Source organism: Aquila chrysaetos, chromosome 10 (genome assembly GCF_900496995.4).
Source record: "Aquila chrysaetos chrysaetos chromosome 10, bAquChr1.4, whole genome shotgun sequence".
NCBI lineage: Eukaryota > Metazoa > Chordata > Aves > Accipitriformes > Accipitridae > Aquila > Aquila chrysaetos.
The window spans coordinates 29,536,024-29,554,535 of record NC_044013.1 but is presented as its reverse complement, the minus strand read 5'-3'; the positions used below and the strand labels follow the sequence as shown (position 1 = coordinate 29,554,535).

The 18,512-nt window shown below is 52.5% G+C and overlaps 1 protein-coding gene across 1 annotated transcript in view; it reads right to left on the bottom strand.

The window, feature by feature from the left end:
• Positions 1 to 3,396: 3,396 nt before the first annotated feature.
• SLCO2A1 (solute carrier organic anion transporter family member 2A1) overlaps positions 3,397 to 18,512 on the bottom strand; it is a 28,798-nt gene continuing 13,682 nt past the window's right edge. Inside the window, exons 3-14 of the mRNA XM_030027296.2 lie at positions 17,249 to 17,411; positions 14,293 to 14,508; positions 12,104 to 12,202; positions 10,326 to 10,459; positions 9,060 to 9,141; positions 7,722 to 7,886; positions 6,984 to 7,173; positions 5,232 to 5,391; positions 4,692 to 4,861; positions 4,490 to 4,554; positions 4,213 to 4,333; positions 3,397 to 4,081 (exon numbers count right to left, since the gene is read on the bottom strand). Of these exons, the coding sequence (XP_029883156.1) occupies positions 3,961 to 4,081; positions 4,213 to 4,333; positions 4,490 to 4,554; positions 4,692 to 4,861; positions 5,232 to 5,391; positions 6,984 to 7,173; positions 7,722 to 7,886; positions 9,060 to 9,141; positions 10,326 to 10,459; positions 12,104 to 12,202; positions 14,293 to 14,508; positions 17,249 to 17,411 (1,686 nt within the window). The 3' untranslated portion in view covers positions 3,397 to 3,960. The remainder of the gene's footprint in view (positions 4,082 to 4,212; positions 4,334 to 4,489; positions 4,555 to 4,691; positions 4,862 to 5,231; positions 5,392 to 6,983; positions 7,174 to 7,721; positions 7,887 to 9,059; positions 9,142 to 10,325; positions 10,460 to 12,103; positions 12,203 to 14,292; positions 14,509 to 17,248; positions 17,412 to 18,512) is intronic.

Genomic DNA, 18,512 nt, shown 5'->3' with positions numbered 1-18,512 from the left:
AGCACAGTGAGATCCAGGATAGCAGAATCCACATCAAAGTGGAGGAGTGATTGCTGAAAGGCAAAGAAAAGCAAAAATAGCATGATGCCTGAACACTGGCATCCCAGTGGTGGTGGTTTCCAAGGCTCCCAAAACCAGGTGTTGCAACTATGACCTTTCCTGTGCATGAAGCCATTGGCCAGCCCCAGCCACCTTGACACCTTTGGGGCCAGGAGCTTCTGTGTTGGCCCTGTTTGGGCCACCTTGTATGCTTTTGCTGGCCGGCACCTCCTGGGGCTTGTCCAGCTTGATGTTCCCCCTGATGGGATGAAGGTGGAGAAAGCAGAGTTAAGGAAGGTCACGTGGATGTTGAGGGAAAACTTGCCAAGTGGAGGGGGAAAGGAAAGAGGAATAGCATGGACAGACCAAATTTTCACAAAGACTTGGTAATCCAGAGCAAATCCAAGGCAGCTCCCTTCCTGTTCTCTTCCCTCCTCTGCTCTCCTGTCCCTTTACTCCCTTCATGAGCATGGATGCAAGCAGGACTGTTTGCCAAGAACACAGTGAAAAGAAAAGTCACACCTTGCCCTGCACAGCGATGGAGTAAGGACAGCAGAGGCTGAATACATTAGCCTAAGAAAACTCTTGCGCTCCTGTCCTGTCCTTCCCCATCCCTTCCAGGTCATCTCTCTTCTAGTCTGTGATGCTGCCCAGGAGGGGATACAGCTGCAATGTAAGGGAGGAGGAAAGTGTCGTGGCCCTGAGTGGCCCATGCTCCTTGCCCATGGGCCCAGGAGCCCCATCTTGCCCGAGCCCTGGCCCTTCAGTCTCTTCCTGAGCTACGTTGTAGGTGTAGCCATCTCCAGCTAGGCCATGTCCACTTCTGTGCCTGGCCATGGACCTTGCTGATCCAGACCCACCAACTGACTTTCCAGCATCCTTTTCTATCTCATCCCTGTGGATAGTATTGCTGATCCCAACCAGCAGCATCTGGCATGGTCCCCTACGGGTGGCAAATATGCTTCAGCAGCCACCCCTCCTGCAGAAGCCATGGAAGAGATGTGACCTTCTCAGACCTAGTGCATTCATGTCAAGCTCTTGGCTTCACCTTTTAGCAGCATCTGCTCGGTGAGGTGGATGGTGTGTCCTTTGCCTGGCACCAGGCACTCTTCAGATAAGCTCATGATGCAATTCTTGTGATAGCTGTCAAGTGGTGCTCCCATGTCACCCTCTACAGGTGACAGCAGGCCATCATCATCATCAGTGGGTGCATCCCCACATCCCACCAGCTGACACTTCTCTTCCCCTTCTAGTGGGTTGCCTTTATCCTGCCAGGAAAGGAGAGGTCCTGGATAGTGCTGTGGGGCAGGAGAAGCTCTGCCAAAGCAGATCAGGGAGGCCCTGGAGCTGCTGCACTCCCTTCAGTGATGTGACAGGCAGGGATACATCCTGCACAAACCTGCCCCCACCTGCAGTCATTTCCATGCTGCCTGCAGTCCTCTGCGCACTGCCTGTGGGCCTCTGCCTGCATCCACGTGCCTGATGCCTGCTTTGCCCTACCTGCTGCCCCTTCCATCAGTCCCATACCTGTGCACCCTGCCTGCAGCCCCCTATGCCATTCCTGCAGGCCCTCTGCCTGCAGCCCCATGAACCCTCCCCACAGCCCTCTGCCCACACCCCCTGCCTGCACCCTCCTGCACTATGCCTGCAGACCCCTGCCCGTAAACCCTTGCCTGCAACAGCCTGCCCACAGACCCTTCCTGCAGCCCTCTGAAAACTGCCTGCAGCCCCTGCCTACCGAACCTTCCCGCAACCCACTGCACCCTGTCTGCAACCTCCTGCCCACTGCCTGCAGCCCCAAGCACCCTGCCTGCAGCCCTCTTCCTGCAGCTCCATGCCCAAAGCCCCCTGCCCACAACCCCCTGCCTACAGCCCCCTGCACCCAGCCTAGAACCCCCTGCCTGCATCCCAACAACCAGAACCCCCCTGCACTCTGACTGCAGCACCAGGCTAACAGACCCCTGCCATCAGCTCATTCCCACAGCCCCATGCATCCTGCCTAGAGCTCGCAGCCCCATGCCCACAGCCACTTGCCCGCAAACCTCTGCTCCCTGCCTGCTGCCTGCAGACCTCTGCCGACAGATCCATGCCTGCAGCCCCCTGCCCAGTGCACCCACCTGCCTGCATCCCCATGCTGGATGCCCACTCTACCCTACCCACAGCCCTCTGCACCCTGCCTGTAGACCCCTACCCACATCCCTACCTGCAACCCCTTGCATCCTGCCTGCAGCCTCATTCCCACAGACCCTTGCCTCCTGCCCCTGCCTGCAACTCACTGCCAACACCCCTGTGCCTAGAGCTCTTGCCATCAGCTGCCTGCATCTTGCCTAGTGCTCCATCCCCAAGCCCTCTGCCCACAGCCCCATAACTGCAGCACCCTGCCCCAGCCTGCAGACTCCTGCATGCTACCTGCAGTCCTCTGCCTTCATCCCCATGCCCAAAGCTTACTGAGGCATCAGCCCCGTACCTGTAGCATCCTGCCTGCAGCCCCCTGGGCCATGCCTGCAAGCCTTTTGCCTACAGCTCCCTCCCCACAGACCCTTCCTGCTGCTCCATGAACCCTGCCTGCAACCCCCTGCCCAGAAGCCATGCCTGCACCCACCTGAACTATCCTGGCAGTCCTCTGCCTCCAGCACCATGCCTGCAACCCCCTGTCCTTTGCCTGCAGCTCCCTACACCCTGCCTGCAGTTCCTGCCCACAGATACTGCCTGCAGCCCACTGCACCCTGTCTCTAGCCCCACTGCCCAAAGCCCCCTGCCCACAGCCCCCTGCCTCCAGCCTGTTTTACCCTGCCTGCAGCCCACTGCACCCTGCCTGCAACGCTCTATGACAGCAACACCAGGGCAACAGACCCCTGCCCACAGCCCCTCCTGTGCAGCACTCTGCCCCCCCCCAGCCCCATGCCCACAGCTCCCGCCGCACCCTGCCTGCACACTCCTGCTGCTTTGCCTCTGCCCCCCACCCCTGCCCACAGCCCCCTGTCTACTGTGTGCTGAATTGTGCAGGCACCTTTTGGCATGGGGCTGTGGGCAGGGTGTAGGATGATTTAAGCAGGGTGCATAGGGCTGTGGGCAGGGGGCTGTGGGCAGGGGGCTGCTGGCATGGGACCAGAGGCAGGGTGCAGCAGACTGCAGGCATTGTGTTGCGGCCCAGCAGGTTTCATGCACTCTGCGCAGCCCCTCGTAGCCCCCACATCGCTGGTGGATCATGTGCCCCATCTGCCACCATTTCTTCACCTTTGCCAGCGAGGGATGCACTCAGCATCTGCCAGGATGCGACCTGCAGGCATCCCCACTGCCTTGCCTTGCCGGTGGGGACAGCTCTTGGGGTGGGGGGAGACCAGCAAAGCACCGCAGTTGGAAAAGTGACCTTTATTTAAAAAAAAAAAAAAGAGCAACAAAACCCCAAATGTTCTGCAATAAACTCCTAGTGATAACTTTTCACAATATGTGTGCCATGTCCACGCTGACCTCTGCGAGGGGTGCAGACGGCAGGGGGGACACAGGGCAGCCCCACAGGGTTGGCAGCCATCTCCCCTGCTCCTGTCCCAGCCTGGAGGGCATTACCCATCTGGAAATGTCACGTCGGAGCGGGGACCATCACCCACAGCAGGCACCTCTCTGCGTATATGGGATGGGGCTGCACTCCAGCCCCTGTCTGCCTCCTGCTCCAGGTAGCGGGAGGCTGCCTGCTCCCCAAAGCGATGGGCAAGGTGCAGCTGGAAAGCCTGGGAGGAGCCGGTCCCAGGATGGGGCTGACATGGAGCATCCCTCGCCGAGAGCATGACGGTGCCACGGGCTGCAGGAGAGGAGCTCAGAGCTGCTAAGGTGAAGTCGCTCCCTTAGGAGGAAAAACAAACCCAAAAAAGACAAAAAGTACTGGCAGTGGGTAATGGGGCGTGCAGTCAGTCCTAGGGTGGGCTACACCAGCCCCGCTGCCTTCTCCTGCACATTGTACTCCTTGCTCCTCTTCACCTTCCAGCTGATGAGGGCGAGAAGGATGGTGCCCACCACCTTGTAACCCACCTGTAGCCCCAGGTATCTGTTGGGAGAAGAGCAGGGAGATGCTGTGTCTGGAGGTGGCACCTCCAGCCAGCACCAGGCTGAGCTGGGGACCATCCCCATGGTCATCCCTGCCAGGAGGGATGCTGGGGGTGGGATGCAAGGGGGTACCTGTTGCGGAGGAAGTCATTGTTGTAGTAGGCGCAGAACCGGCGCTGGGTGCACTGCTTCTGCCAGTAGATGCAGGAGGAGTCGATGAGGGCACCGAACATGGCCGGAGCCGGCAGCCATGCTTTGGAGAGGAGAGGATGGAGTCAGGCTGCCTGCCCTGCCCTGCCTGCATCCTTTGCCTGCTGTCCCCAAGGAGGTTCAACACCTCCTGGGGCTCGAGCAAGCCTCTGAGCAGTCTGCTGCCTTCCCCCAGCCTCATTAGGAGATGGACACTCACCCAGCAGCCTCATTAGTAAGAACTGGACTCCGATGGCAAACGACTTCTCGTCCTGGTTCACCACCCTGCAGGGAAGAAGCCATGGGAGGTCAGAGCCGCCAGCCGTGGCTCTGCATTTGGCCAAGCACTTTGATCCCAGCATGGGGAACCTATCACTTCACGCTTCCCCCAGTGCCTTTCGAAACCCCTGCCCACTGCTCACCGTAAAACCATCATGTAGAGGGGGTTGTGGGACAGGCAGGCTACCAGGGCAGCAAAGGAGATAAGGAATACGGCAGGAAGGAGCATGTGGGAGCAGCTGAGTGGACAGGAGCCTGTCTTGGCAGAGGACAGCCCGTTCCCACCAGGGATCAGGGAACAGTTCTTGTAGATCTGTTGGAAACATTTGGAAAAAACAAACGTAAAACTCTCAAAGCCCAGAGCTGGGTTTTTAGCAACGCACCAGACCACAGCACTTTGCAGAAGACTGACGAGAGTGTCAGCTCCAATTTTAAGGCATGGCCATGACATCCTGCAATGGGATGTGCTACCATCCCGCCTTCTCCAAGCAGACTCCCAGGGCATTCATTACAGCAATCTTTTGTTGCACCTCCTCAGGACTTCAGTTCCTCTGGGAGACCTCCCTGCCTACCGTGTCAAAAAGGCTCTACCCCTTTATTGCATTTGTCAGGTTCCTACAGCATCGCTGCAGCCTCCACCAAGCAAGGTGCACTCTGCTTTGTAAACCACTTGTTTTACTCACCACTTGTTTGGGAGTGGAAGAATTAGCAGTGCTGTTTGTGCAGCCAGCAAAGCAGGGGGAGAGGTACTCCACGTTGTTTTCTCCGCACACTGGGTGAAAGATGTGCTCAGAGCAGTGGCACCCACTCGGCGTCTTAACCTGCTGCTGGGAACTCAATGTACTGCCAAAAAGGAGGAGAAAAAAATTTTAAAAAATTAAGAAATAGGACAGGAGGAAGAAAAATCCCTCTCACTAGTTAGCCAGTTTCCCCATTCCTATTTGCGCTGGGACACTGCCAGCAGCAGGCTGGCCTTGTGCCAGACCCTGATCCCCGGCAGGTACCTCTGCAAGTGTACAGTGAACTTAACAGTAATTATATTATGTCTGCAAACAAGTACTCACACACTTACTCCCCCCCCCCATCCCACTGAAAACTAATCAGCCAAATGCCTGGAGAAATGTATCTGGGCTCTATCCAGAACTGCACAAACAGATGTGCAAACAGCCCCAGCTGGAAACACCATTCAGACAGAAACTGGAAGTGGGCTTGTTTCCAAACACGCTTGACGACAGCATGAAAGTCAAGAGAACAAACTGAATTATCTGTCTTGTCTTGCCTTACTACCTAAAGGAGTTCATCTGCCGGAGCGGCATGGTCCATCTCCTATGGGAAGCTGGCACCAGGGACCTGCCCTTGGGCATGGTGGGATGGGGCAGAACTCATGTTCACCCATCCATGTAGCTCACAGCTTCCTGGGGATCCAGCAAAAAGGCATTTATGCAGTGCTGCCATTGCATGGGGGGAGGTTTCCAAAATAATATGAGGCAACAGACTCCTTTTCCATGCAAGTCCCTCCAGCAGCTCCTATTTACATCAGCAAAGCCCATCAAGACTGGTGTGTCCCAGGGGAGCTGAGACAGGCAGTCGACCTGACACTGGCGGCAAGAAGTGAATGCTGTGAGGCCAAGCTGCCTGCCAAAATTTGGCACTTGCAGCACCTGATCTTGAGCTGAGGGATCTCCTCACATTTGAAGCCTTGCTCCCACACAGAAAGCTTGAGATGCCAGTGCCTCAGTGGACTTCCATACGCTCCTGAATCTGCAGTGCATGCCATGCAGATCTCAGAGCAAAATATAAACACGTCGCCCACGCATGAATTTGCAGAGTGCCGTTGCTTTCCTTCACCATGGTTATTTAAGTGGCTTTTAAGTGGGAAAAGCACATGGACTGCTCTGTCCCTCATCCCTCCACCATATCCCTGGGACAGGAGGCTCATTGCCGGTGAAGGAAAACATTTGTATGAAAGGCCCTTGCTGGCAGTGCATTGGGAAATGAACACAAAGCACTTCAAAGCAAACCTGGGCTGGAGTCTAAATGTCGTTTTTATCTTAAAAAGACATGGTAAGAGCCAAAAGTTGCCACCCAGGTGAGGAGAAAAGTTGTGTCCAGCTGGAACAAAGGGAGCATGTGAGGTGCTCCTGTGTGGGGTTGATGTGGACATGGGCACCAATACTACTTATTTCCCCCTAGAAATCCAGAGTGAAAAATATACCCTGCTTGTTTGGTACAGAAAATCGGGAATAAATGCCCTGCCAAGCTTTCTGCGCTGTATAGCGCTTAGATCTCCTCCAGGCAGTGGAATCAGGAGCAAGAAGTAGCGTGGTGATGTCTACTGCCTCTTCTCCTTCACCTGCATGTATCCCACCCCATGGATAATCAGGTCAAGAGTTGGATGAATAAGGAGCTGGAAACAACCCAAGCGCCTGTGTTACCTGGGGGGGTAGATCCCATCGATGTGCCCTGTGGAGCAGCCCATGAAGAAAATGGGCAGGCAGATGAGGATGGAAAAAACGAGCACCACCACAGCAAACCGGGGGATGGCCCGGAGGGAGAAGGCAAAGCGTTTCATGATGATTCCTCCTAAGAGCATCCCGAGCGCTGCTGCTGGCAGGTTCACGGCTCCTGCAGAGGAACGAAGGCATTAGCCGGGGGTCCTGCCTGTCAAGCACCTCTCTGCTGGCATGGGGTGGAGTTAGTGGCTTCGTGGACTTTGTGGTGGTTGGGAGAACCCACAGACCCTACCATTACCTAAGACAGACCAAAACCCAAGGCGGTTGGTACCTATGAAAAACCTCAGCCTCAGGAATCTGGCTTAGAGATGCAAGATCAAGCTTGGTGCGTAATCGCTTGCTCTTGCCCTGTCTTTAAGCATCAGAGTGATCCAGACCTGCTTCACCCACGTGGTGGGGCTGCACGTTTTCAGTGAGAGCAGTTGCTGGCCCGCAAGAGCAAGCGGACAAATGTAGACAGTGTCTGAGAGGCTGCAAGACAGCCTGGCCTTCTGCAGGCAACTCAGGTCAGGGAAGTCATCAACCATCTTGAGGCGATCCCTAGTTCTCATCTGAAAATGAGTTTCCATTGACTTCCTCCTACCGGATTTAAAAAGCCTGGGGAATGCAGACAGGTGGTTCCCTGGTGATGGATATTTTTCACCCCACGGCTGCGCTCACCTATGAGAAAGTTGGCGTACGAGGAGGAGGCACCATACTGCTTCTCCAGGAACTTGTTGAGGAAGGTGGCCAGACCCGCAATGACTGAGGAGAAGCTGCATTGAGCCAGCACCAGTAGGATGAAGAGGGGGTTGAGGAGCAGCCTGAGGAAGATCTTTGGGAATCCTACAGGGAAACAGCAGGAAAGATATATTTTAGCTATGTGATTCTCATGTCAGCAATCCGTACTGTGAAAAAACCCCCACCCTTAGACTGTTCCCTGTGCGTTAATACAGGGGATGTCTAAGGCTATGGGAAAATGGAAGGGGAGACACCCTGATTTGGCCCAGCAGCTGGCAGGACCATGGCCAAAGTGCCCTGAGAAGCAAGGTGGAGGGCTAGTTCTGCCCACTACTCTCCCTCCCACACTTTCCAAACTCACAAGCCTCTGGAGCACTTGGCAGCCATGGTACATTTGTTTTTCTGGAGCAGGGGCCGTACCCTCAGGCAGTGCAAACAGACAAAGCTGCAGGGGTTTTGGCAGAGCCCCACCAGCTGCACATGGGCAGGGTCTGGCTCCTGCAGCTGATGTGTATTTTCCTGGGAGGACATCAAGTCCCCCTGCCCAGCCAGGACATCCTTTCAGCAGAGGCAGATTGACTCCAGGCTCCTCAGGAGCAGCTCTGTTTATTTGGTCTCTAATTAGCTTTCCCCTTCTAGCAAATAGTGCCACGGAGACCCAGCATCGTTCATCAAAGCCCAGTGAGACAGAGAAGAGGGAGCTGACAGCTCCAGGATGTGACTGCAGTAGATGGAGAGGGAAGGAGGGAGGGGCTTTAGCTGGAAAGAAGTCATCATGGAGCTCAAAAAAGTCATCAGACTGGTCTCTCTCTCATCAGTGACATCCCTACTCAAGCCCATTTCAGCTACACATAAACAAATCAGTGTAAGCTGCAGTGCAGTGACCTTCTCAAAGCAGTGGCTGGTGGCGCCGGAGGCCCCATGCCCTCTCCTGGAGCCCTGGATTAAACCACCCAGCTAGCATTTTCCAGCATGCTCATGCCATTTTAAGATCCTTAAACCAATTTTCAGAAACAATTCAGGCCCCACAGATCTCAGCAGCACCGTGTTACAGCAAGAGGGAGGCTGCATGCATCTTCCTGTGGTCCTTAGGGAAGGGCATGCTACAGCCCTTGAGGTGCCTGAGCCGGCCCCAGCATCTCCACGCAACATGGCGGACAGACTCAAAGGCTACCAACAAGAACCCTCAGCTTGAAAATGCCGGCTTGGTGGTCTTCACCCACCAAGCACGGCCCCGGTGCCCCCAGTCACCCTCGCCTTTAAGTGCCAGCCCTTTACTTTTTATAAATTCCAGCAGGGAGGTTTCTTCAGCCACCCCCTTCTCCATCTTCCTGAGCATGCCAGCCTCCATGTTTGGGTCCTGGGGAGGGAGAGAAGAGCAGCCTGTGGTGAGAGGGGAGCATCCATGCGTGGCTGGCACCGTCCCAGCACGCAGTGAGGCTCAGGAGGAGCAGGGTCTGTCCCAGATGCCTTTGACCCCCTGCCAAACCTGACAGTTTTCCTGCCCATCACAGCAAAGGGGCAAATTGACTTAAAAAATCACAGCAGCCCTTGAGCAGATCTGCAAGACAAAACCTTGTCCTGCTTGGAGAGGTTTTAAGAGCTTGGAAAACTTTCCTCTGCTGAACCCTGACAAGACACCTCTTTTTTAATTTTGCAAAAAGTCTGAAAATGAAAGTGGGAGACAGGTCAGCTCAAGACTGGTGAGTCCTCTAGCTATAAGTGTGAAATATTTGGGGTTTGATTTTGACCTTTAAAGAATTGATGATTAATCAATTTCAAAACAACAAAACTATTTTTGAAACTAAACCAGTGGGGCTTGGCTTTGAAAACACTGAAATTAAATGTTTTGATAGTTTGCATCTTTTAAAATTTGTTTTAATGGGAAACTTGTCTCTTTTCTGCAATTTTTTCCCAAAGGAAAAGCCCATTTGTCAAACCTCACTGCCCAGCTTTATCCCGGTGCTGCTCCTATGTATGCCACACTTGAGGATGTTCTGCTCCAAACAGGGGCTGTCACTGCTGCTGCTGCTGCTGCTGGCATCAGGGGAGTGTCACCTTGCAGAGGGTGTTGCAGTGGGGCGTTAAGATACAGCCATCACCAGCAGAACCAGGTCAGACACCCCAGGAGGGTCGAGGCCCCACAGACAGACCCCTACTAGGAAGGACTGCATGCAGGAACCCCAAGAAGCCACCCAGCCATCACCCTGCCCCAGGGAAGGCTCAGGTCTACCCAAAACCTTCTCAACAGATTCTGTCGATGCAGCTAGTGGGAAGGGCGTGAGGTCTGGTTTTTGGCCGGCTGAGCTGTGGTGGTTCTGGCTTTCCAGCTAATGGTGAGGAAGTGAACGGTCTGGTCCTTTATGTGTTAGACACACAAAGCTTGTTTGGAAGACTTCACTTGTGAGAAGTTGTAACCACACCTCAGAAGGGTTGCTGGGCTCCCTTCCTCCCTCCCACACCTCTCCTCTGGGGACAGGTATTCCCTCCCCAAGCACAGCCCTGGCACCAAGATGTTCTGGCCCTCTGGAGATGAGGTCTCACCTCTCCTTTCAGCATGTACCGAGGGAAAAAAAAATAAGGAATGGATGTGAGCACCAAGCAGCCTGAGGAAATCAGCAGTCCCAGCCACCAGGCTCCAACCCACCGCTGGTCCCTCGGTGTCAGGGCCACTGTAGCTGCAAGACACAAGGACCCATGGTAAGAGCTCTGCTCCTGCACATCTAAGGGTGAGAGGGACAAACGTCCATGCAAATATGGACCAGTGGAGCATGAACAGTCCATGTGGGCACAGTCCATGGGTGTCTCCACTGGCATGGAAAAGCAAATGGATGGAGGTGGGAGCTTCCACCAGCATTGGTAGCAAGAGCAGCCCTGGTCATGTTTGACTTCCTTTCCCCTGACCAGGATCCTGCACTGCTGCTCCCCATCCAAACTGCTCCAAGCCTCCCAAATGACTGTAGGATGGATTTAGTCAGCATTAAAGTATGCTGATGGCACAGGTTCAACTCTTCCCCACTGAGCCAGCCAACAAGGCAGTGATTACGGGGGGCCAGCTCCATCCTCCTCTGTCTGGGGTGTGTGGTGGGTTTGGACCATGCTGCCTGCCAGGGATGCTGAGCTGAGACAGGGACCGGGAAAGGTCACAGCCGCTTTCCTGGAAAAAATTGCTCTCCCATTGTTCCAGGCTTGGTCACTCTCTGCTTGCAGAGACCAAGGGAAGGATCCATGCCGGCAGAAGAGCACTGTTAATGAGCCTGGTTTCCGAGTGGATGAAACTCAGGGCGCCTTCTCCGGAAAAAGGAGGAGAAGGTGAGAGCCGCTCCGTCTCCAGCGCAGACATCCTTCAGCTGGGCCAAGCGATGCTCACGGGAGGTTGACAGATTGCTTGGCTTGGCATGGGGACCGCATCTCCCCATCGCCAGGACATTGTGGCTGGGAAAGGAACTAGCAGCAGCCTCCGGGTGGGAGCCCCATGCCAGGGTGCGGCAGGAGAGGAGCCCACACCCCACCAAAACAATTGCCCTGCTTCCCCAAACAGGACCACTCCACTCTGTAGCTTGGACGTCATCACGGAGCGACCAGGCAGAGGCTGCTAAATCCGTCTGCCGCCGCAGGGAGTGAGCCAAGGCTTTTTGCTGTTTCCTGCCCCAGGTTCATTTATTATTCTTATCAGGCACCGGACAAAAATGTCAGGCAAGCTCTGATCTCTCTAAGGAAACACAGGAAAAGCCACGTTAATGATGGAGCTGGGGAGAATTCTTTAGTGATTAAGTTACCAGAAATAATAAGCACACACCGCAGATAAAGAAAATAAGCCCTGCAGTGGCATTGGCTTGGTCTCTCTCTCTGCATATACTGGTGAAGGGTGGTGGGGAGGAGGACGCGTAGACTTCAGCCTTCCCGTGCACCCACAGCACAATGGTTGCCCTGTGGTTGTCTTCTCCATCCCTGGATGCTTATATGTCCCTGCTCCTCTCCACCACCATGCTGGTGTAGTGTGATGCTTCCTCAGCATAGTGGCAGTGGGCAGACCCCAGCAATGACCACCAGTGCTTCAGTGCAGCACCATGGGTAGGACATTGAAATGTCCCTACTGCAGGGCTCTGCTTCAGTGGTGGCTTCAGGACCATCTGTAGCCTTCCTCACAGGGAGATGGAGTGGAGAAGTGTGCTGGGGGTGCTATACCAGGTCAGGTCTTTCTAGGGGAGTGGGTTTTGTGGGTCACGGGACTGGTGGCTTCTGCCACCAGTCATCTCAGAGTGACCTTCTGACTCACAGAAGGCTTTTAGGAGGACCATTGCTACTTGAGAAATACTCACCAATGTCAACTCTTCCAATATCCACGAAGAGCCGCAGCACCACAGATCCCAGCAAGTATCCAAAAGCAGGGCCGAACACGGCAATGGCAAAGAGGATGGCTGAAAAAAGGAAGCAGAGAGAGCCAGTGTGGGCAGGGAACAGTAGCTTCAATGCAGATATGGCTTTTGCCTTCCCACGTGAGGCAGGAATGGTGTTACAATATGCAGAGGAGAGAAAACATCTTTTAACAAGTGGCAGATGATGAGAAGATCCCCATTGCTCAGATACTGAATGTGGTGTTTATCTAACAGGATTAGGAGGAGGGCAGGCAGCTGCCTGTAGAAAAAGTCCCTCTGCTCTGCTGCAGTCGAGGCTTTGCTGATGCGCTAAAAGTTGTCAGCCACACGGTGAATATCCATGATTCACTGCGACAAAGAGGGGAACCCTAGAGAGCAGCAGGACAGTGGCATTGTGGGCTCCTGCAGGTGACGGAGACCTTCATCTCCTAGAGGAGGCCACAGAAACAAAGCCATCTCAGTCCTTAGATCCAAGCAAAAACATTCAGTGCAAACTTCAGGGGAGGTGAAAGATGCTGGGAGCAAAAAGGCCAGCAGATCACCCTCAGTTCAGCTGAACTATCCTATTCAAAAAATAGATAACTTGGACCTAATCCATAAGGTCAAAATGTTTCCTTTTGACTTCTTTGGAATGAAAGGATTCAAGTTTCCTCCCTGAAGGAAACTCTTTGCACAACCTTCTTAAGAAGTGCAAAAGGAGACAGTTTGCTTGAGCTGCATTGACCATTTCTGTGCATTTGCTGGTCTGGAGCCTTTGAGCATACTGGGTAAGAAAGCGCCTGATCCCACTGCTATGCCTCAGCTGTGCACCTATTTTTAAAAGCTTTTTCTTCCCAATTAGCCAAGGCAGTGTTTTTGTTTCTACAACATAAACCTAACTATTGAAGGGCAGGGTCTTTAGAGAAGTATTTAACCTCATACTTAGACAGTAGTGTTCGTTTTCATAGGAAGATGCTGAGACCTAAAATAAAACAAGACTCAGGCAGTGGTATTTACGTTGTATTGAGGCAATCCAGACTCACAGTAGCCATACCCCCCGACAGAGACATTCCCACAGCCCTAAAATGACCACCTATATTACAAAGAACAAGCCAGTACCATTTTCCTTCACCATCAGGACCTGCAGGTTTGGGAATCCAAAGGCCACTCAGAGGTCCTGGGAACAGTGACCCCTCACCGCAGGGAGAAGACAAGGATGGTCTGTCCCTCCTTTTGCAAGCCCAGACTACTATATTTGAGCTGAGAGGAGGGAGTGCTGCCCGCACGGGAGACTTTCTGCAGAGGTCTTAGGTGGCGCAGCAGCCCTTTGCAGCCAGAGCCTGGAGCAAAGCATGGCTGGGTGGGTCTGGAGACCCTGCCAAGCACACCAGTGGTTGTCCAAATCCTTAATTCCAAAGGCTTTCCTTCTCCTTTAGTGCTTACCTTATTTTGGAACATCCACTTTTGACTCCTGAATCACTCCGATGCCTTTGGCTGCTTTAAAGACATTGTTCGGCACCAGGAGGAATTGGGTTTTTAAATAACTTATGCACTGAGCTCAAAGCTCACGTAGGCAGGCCAGCATCAGACGGGGTTTGCCATTCACAGGGGAAAAAAAATGCAGTTTAACATGGAAGCCAGCACCTATCTCTTTGCAATCAAGAAGTGCTCCTGAGCCTGGGAGCCCCCACTGGGCAGGGACTGATTCCACGGCAAAAATAGCGATTTTGAACCCTTGATGCAAAACCTCTGTTAATTGGCTCCTGCAGGCTGTCATACCTCTGGTTAACCCATGATCAGCCGATGCTCAACAAGAGCAGGAGATGGCCTCTGAGAAGGTTTCCTTACTACTCTTTCCCCCCATGGATGGCATAAGTTCTCACAGATGCAAGGGAGAAGCCCCAGCTCATCCATCTTATCTCCTTGCCCTGATTCTTTGGCTTCCTAACACCCACATCATAAATATAACCCTACAGAGAACAGCTGACTATCAAGGGGAGAGACAGCCCAGCCTTCTAATGGGGGAGGATCTCATCTGAGTCCCACTGGCTGCTCAACCCATGTCCACAGATTCCTTTCCAGATGAGCACCTCTACATCTCACCTCTAATGTCTGGAGGAAACAAACCAATACACAACAATGGTCCCACTTACCGACATACAGCGGGGAATTGTTTGCTTCTGCAAAGTCATCTACGTAGGATATCCCAAAGGGCTGGATGGGAACTGTCCCAATTCCAGCCAGCAGCTGGGCGATGACCATCATTGCCCATATGCTGCTGGCCTCCTTCTGGGGATCCTGGGTGGCATTCGGGCACACAAACTTATTCTCTGCATAGCAGAGTTCAGCCTGGACCTGGCTTTTGTTACCTGAAAGGGAGAAGAATGAACATTACAATGCAGGGCATGGCCCCTGCCTCCTCCCGCACTAAATCCCTAAATACTGCCAATCTCTTGAGTGTGCTGAGTAGGCACACACGGTTGGACTTCGGATGGATTGCTCATTTTATTTAGCAGTTGTCATCACCTTTCCCTTCCTTTGGGGTATTATACTGAGGTCAGCATAGCAAACAACCAGGCTGTGATTTTTATGAAACTTTTGAAGACAGGAGGATCAGAGAAGATAGAAGCAAATTAATTTCTCCTGCAAAGGGTCAGCTCTTCAGCCCAGCTCCAGCGAGCTGCATTCGAGCTGTCAGCAGAGGATAAAAACTTCTCCATCAAAGCTTCAGCAATGCCAGACCCAACCAACTGACAAAAGCCTTTGGACAGACAGTGTCAAAGCCAGTGGAAATCCTAAATATTCACAGATGGAAAAACCTGTTTTTCAAGCAAAATGAAGATGTTACAGAGTAAGTCCTGGTCTTTTGATGCTAGCTGTTCTCACTCTGGCTTTTCTTTTTTTCTTTTTTTTTTTTTAATATTTGCAATTAGTTCAACATTCCTATCACATCTTTCTCATTAATGTAATGACTGTGGATTTTCTACACTTCAGAGCAAATAGACACGAAACAAAACCAAATATTTGTGAGGTGATTAGCGGTATTCATTGGCATAGTGCGGCAGCACATTCTTAATAGTAGGTCACCACAAAAATCCTTATGGAAGACCATTTGAAGCCACGTTGTCTAAAGGGTCCAAGTTGCCAGACAGAAGGAGACTCCTTTTCTAATAAAGATCTTACCGCAGCAAAAGTGAGAGCCACAAAAGCCTCTCATGCCAGATGGCATGCCGTGGAGCGAGGCTGCTCTCGGTTTAATGAGAGCAAACCTAATCCATGGCTGGCTTTTTGATGCCAATGGTCTTTGCTCCCCTGTGGTACCCAGGCAGGAACAGGGAGTGATGTTCCCTGGGGTCACCTGGCTGCCCTGAGCAGGACAGCCTGCCCCTGAATCTCCATTGTCCTCATCGCTCAGGAGCAGCCCACCTCCTTCCAAAGCAAGGACTTTACTTCTTCATACCATTCAGATATGGGCTTCACCCTGCTCAAGACTGCCATGCAAACTCTAACCAGGACTGGAATATCTTCATGGGCTGTAAATGCTGGGCCAAGACACATACAGCTCTGGGCAGGGGAGCAGGATGATACCTGCTCCTCTGACTTGTTTCCATAACAGTAAGAACAGTCCCTGTCCTGAATCCTGACCAGTTTATAGCCTGATGCGTGAATTTAAGCTGTCAGAAAACTTGGCATCTGATGCCTGATCCACTCTCCAAACCAGCTTACTCAAAAAACATGGAGACATTCAAGGCTACATAGCAGCTGCAAGCCAGAAGAGAACTGGTCTTCGTATTTCTGCGTGAGCACTGTTGCATTCTGAGCCCCACGTCAGGCCATCATTTTTAATAACATTTCATGGGATCTGGGCTTGCAGATCAGCCGTGACAGCACCAGATTTCCCAGAGCTGATGTGGGAGAGCAAAACCAGAGGATCTCTAACCCTTTGGTGGGAGCAGAGATTGTCAGGCACTTGTGAGCAGCTCTGTCCTCGCTGTGCTTTGCTCCCTGGCTGGGGTTTGCATTCTCTTGAGCTGCGGCAAAGTCAGGACCTAACTAAAGGGAGCAACTTGCCTAAGGCCACCCAGCAGCTCCCTGGCACAGCCAAAGCTCCCTGAGCCCAGAGGATCAGGCTAGGACATGATGCACAGGGCTCAAAGCCTTTCCATGAGAAAGCATCTTCTAACTAGAGATGGAAGGCTTTCCCTGGCTGGCACTGCTGCGGCCGCTGCCATCCCCCTTGGTGGCACAGGCGTGGGGGGAGCAACTTGGCACAGAGCCAAGGTGACGTAGGGTTTTCAGAGGTGGCGATCCCCAGGGAAGCTAAGGCTCAATGGCATCCCGAGGATTTAGGGACTGAAGCCACTTTGGGAAGACCAAACACAGCATTGTGGCATGCAATGCAGCCTCTTCTGCGTATTGCATTCTGCACGGAAACTGGAGCTGTCGTCATACACACTAGCTTGTTCCTAAAGCCTGCCCAGTTAAACCAGTAGCCCTTCTTAGTGCAGATTCTAAGGCTTACAGGCTAGAGCAGAACAGGCTCTGCAGAAAAGAGACCTTAACGCTGCTCTATCACTCACATAGGGAGACGACCTCACTTATGATGAAATACTTCTGTGACTCCAATAAAGATAATGTTCCTTTCCTTTCCAAAATGCTTTGGGCTATAGGCGAACCATCAGATGCATTTGCGTTCAGCCTGGGCTCTCAGCAGGGCTGCAGTGGGAGTGTTTGCCCTTCTCCCTTGCGCTGCCACAGCTCTCAGCTGCGTGCAGTGAGACCACCAAGAGCAATGTCTTTTGTCATGCACAAAAACCAGGAGAAAGTAGGTGAAGGTCAAAGCCTAGCTGGTGCAACAAGGCATATACACACATCAAGACTGCACTTTCAAGCCTTCTTATCAGTCAGATGAACTGCTTTGCCCCCAGAGCATGTGGCACTGACTTACAGTGCCACAGCTATTAACTTTCCCTCCAAATGCTGCATTTAAATCGCGTGTGCACTGGATACAACCCCTCATTTTGGGTAGGCACGGGTAACCCAGGCCAGAGCAACTGGAGATGGATTTGTGCTGGGACAGCTCATAGCAATGAGGGTGGAGGCACTTACTGGTGCTAAGCGTGGTGTATTCATAGGGGTCTGATAGGAAATGAGGCAGGGTAACCAGGAATGCTCCCAGCGCCAGCAGCAGCCCCCCCACGCCGATCACCCGCGGGCGGTGAACTCGGCTGCCGAAGTAGCTGACAAAGATGATGAGGACCACGTTGCCGATCTGGAAAGGGCAGAGCAAAATGGGGATAACATTAGGAGACAACACGGAGGAAGTCAAGACCCTATAATGGTCCCCCATGACTGTGTCTGGGTGGGTGGAGAGCTCTCTTATCAGGTGGTGTTTGACCCCCACAGAAACAGGAACGGGACAGCCCTTCACCCAGCAAGTCAGCACTCCCTTCTTATCAGAAGCCAGTGGGCCAGCTCCTTGGCTTCTGTCACTTCTGTGCATCCCTTGTTGTCATGGACGACTTCACAACCTCCCTGTGATCTGGCTGGGGCTTTTTTCAGCACACACACCTGCCACCCACCCCACAGGATGTAGCATAAACTAATAATTCCCCCAAACACAGCAAAAAATGAAGCATATTGCCTCCATTCCCATGACTTTAAACAGACATGAGCCCAGCTATGAAGTCCAGCTCATAGCAAATGTTTGTGACTCTGGACATTTGCAACTGCAGCTATGATCAGCTAAAAAGATATGAAAACATGCAGCTTACTCAGGCAAGTGGATGAACATCATAAAATTACCATTACATGGGTTTTGTCAGCTTGGGACAAGCTAAACATTATTTTAACCTTGGCGTGTATGGCTAAGAATACTTTTTATTTATGTTTACATGGGCTCCCTTGTTTGTGGTTTGTGTTCTTGGAATTGCTGCAGCTATTAATGCAGAAAGGTTGTGGTCCTGGACAGGCAGGGCAGCTCACACGGAGCTGGAGTAAAGCACAGAAATTTCTCTCATAAAGCAGAGAAATAAAGGTGTATCTATTGTCTGCAAGCTGTTATTCTTTAACAGCATGGCATATGTGCTACTCCAACCCTCTTCCCTTTATATACATGCAGTAACACACTGCTCTACATGATGTTTGCTTTGGTATTACTTCTCCAGGCATTAATTCTTATAAGTATAGAGTTCTCTAGTGGATAAGGAGGACGTGGGTTACAACTTGTGATACTCTGCAGCACTTAATTATGCCAGTTCATCATTACCTATGTCACAACTGTGCATACTGGGTCTCTTTCTTTGCATGGTTTGGACCTAGTCACAATCAGTGGGAAGTCCTTCACTGTTCTCAATAGGCTTTGAACCAGTCT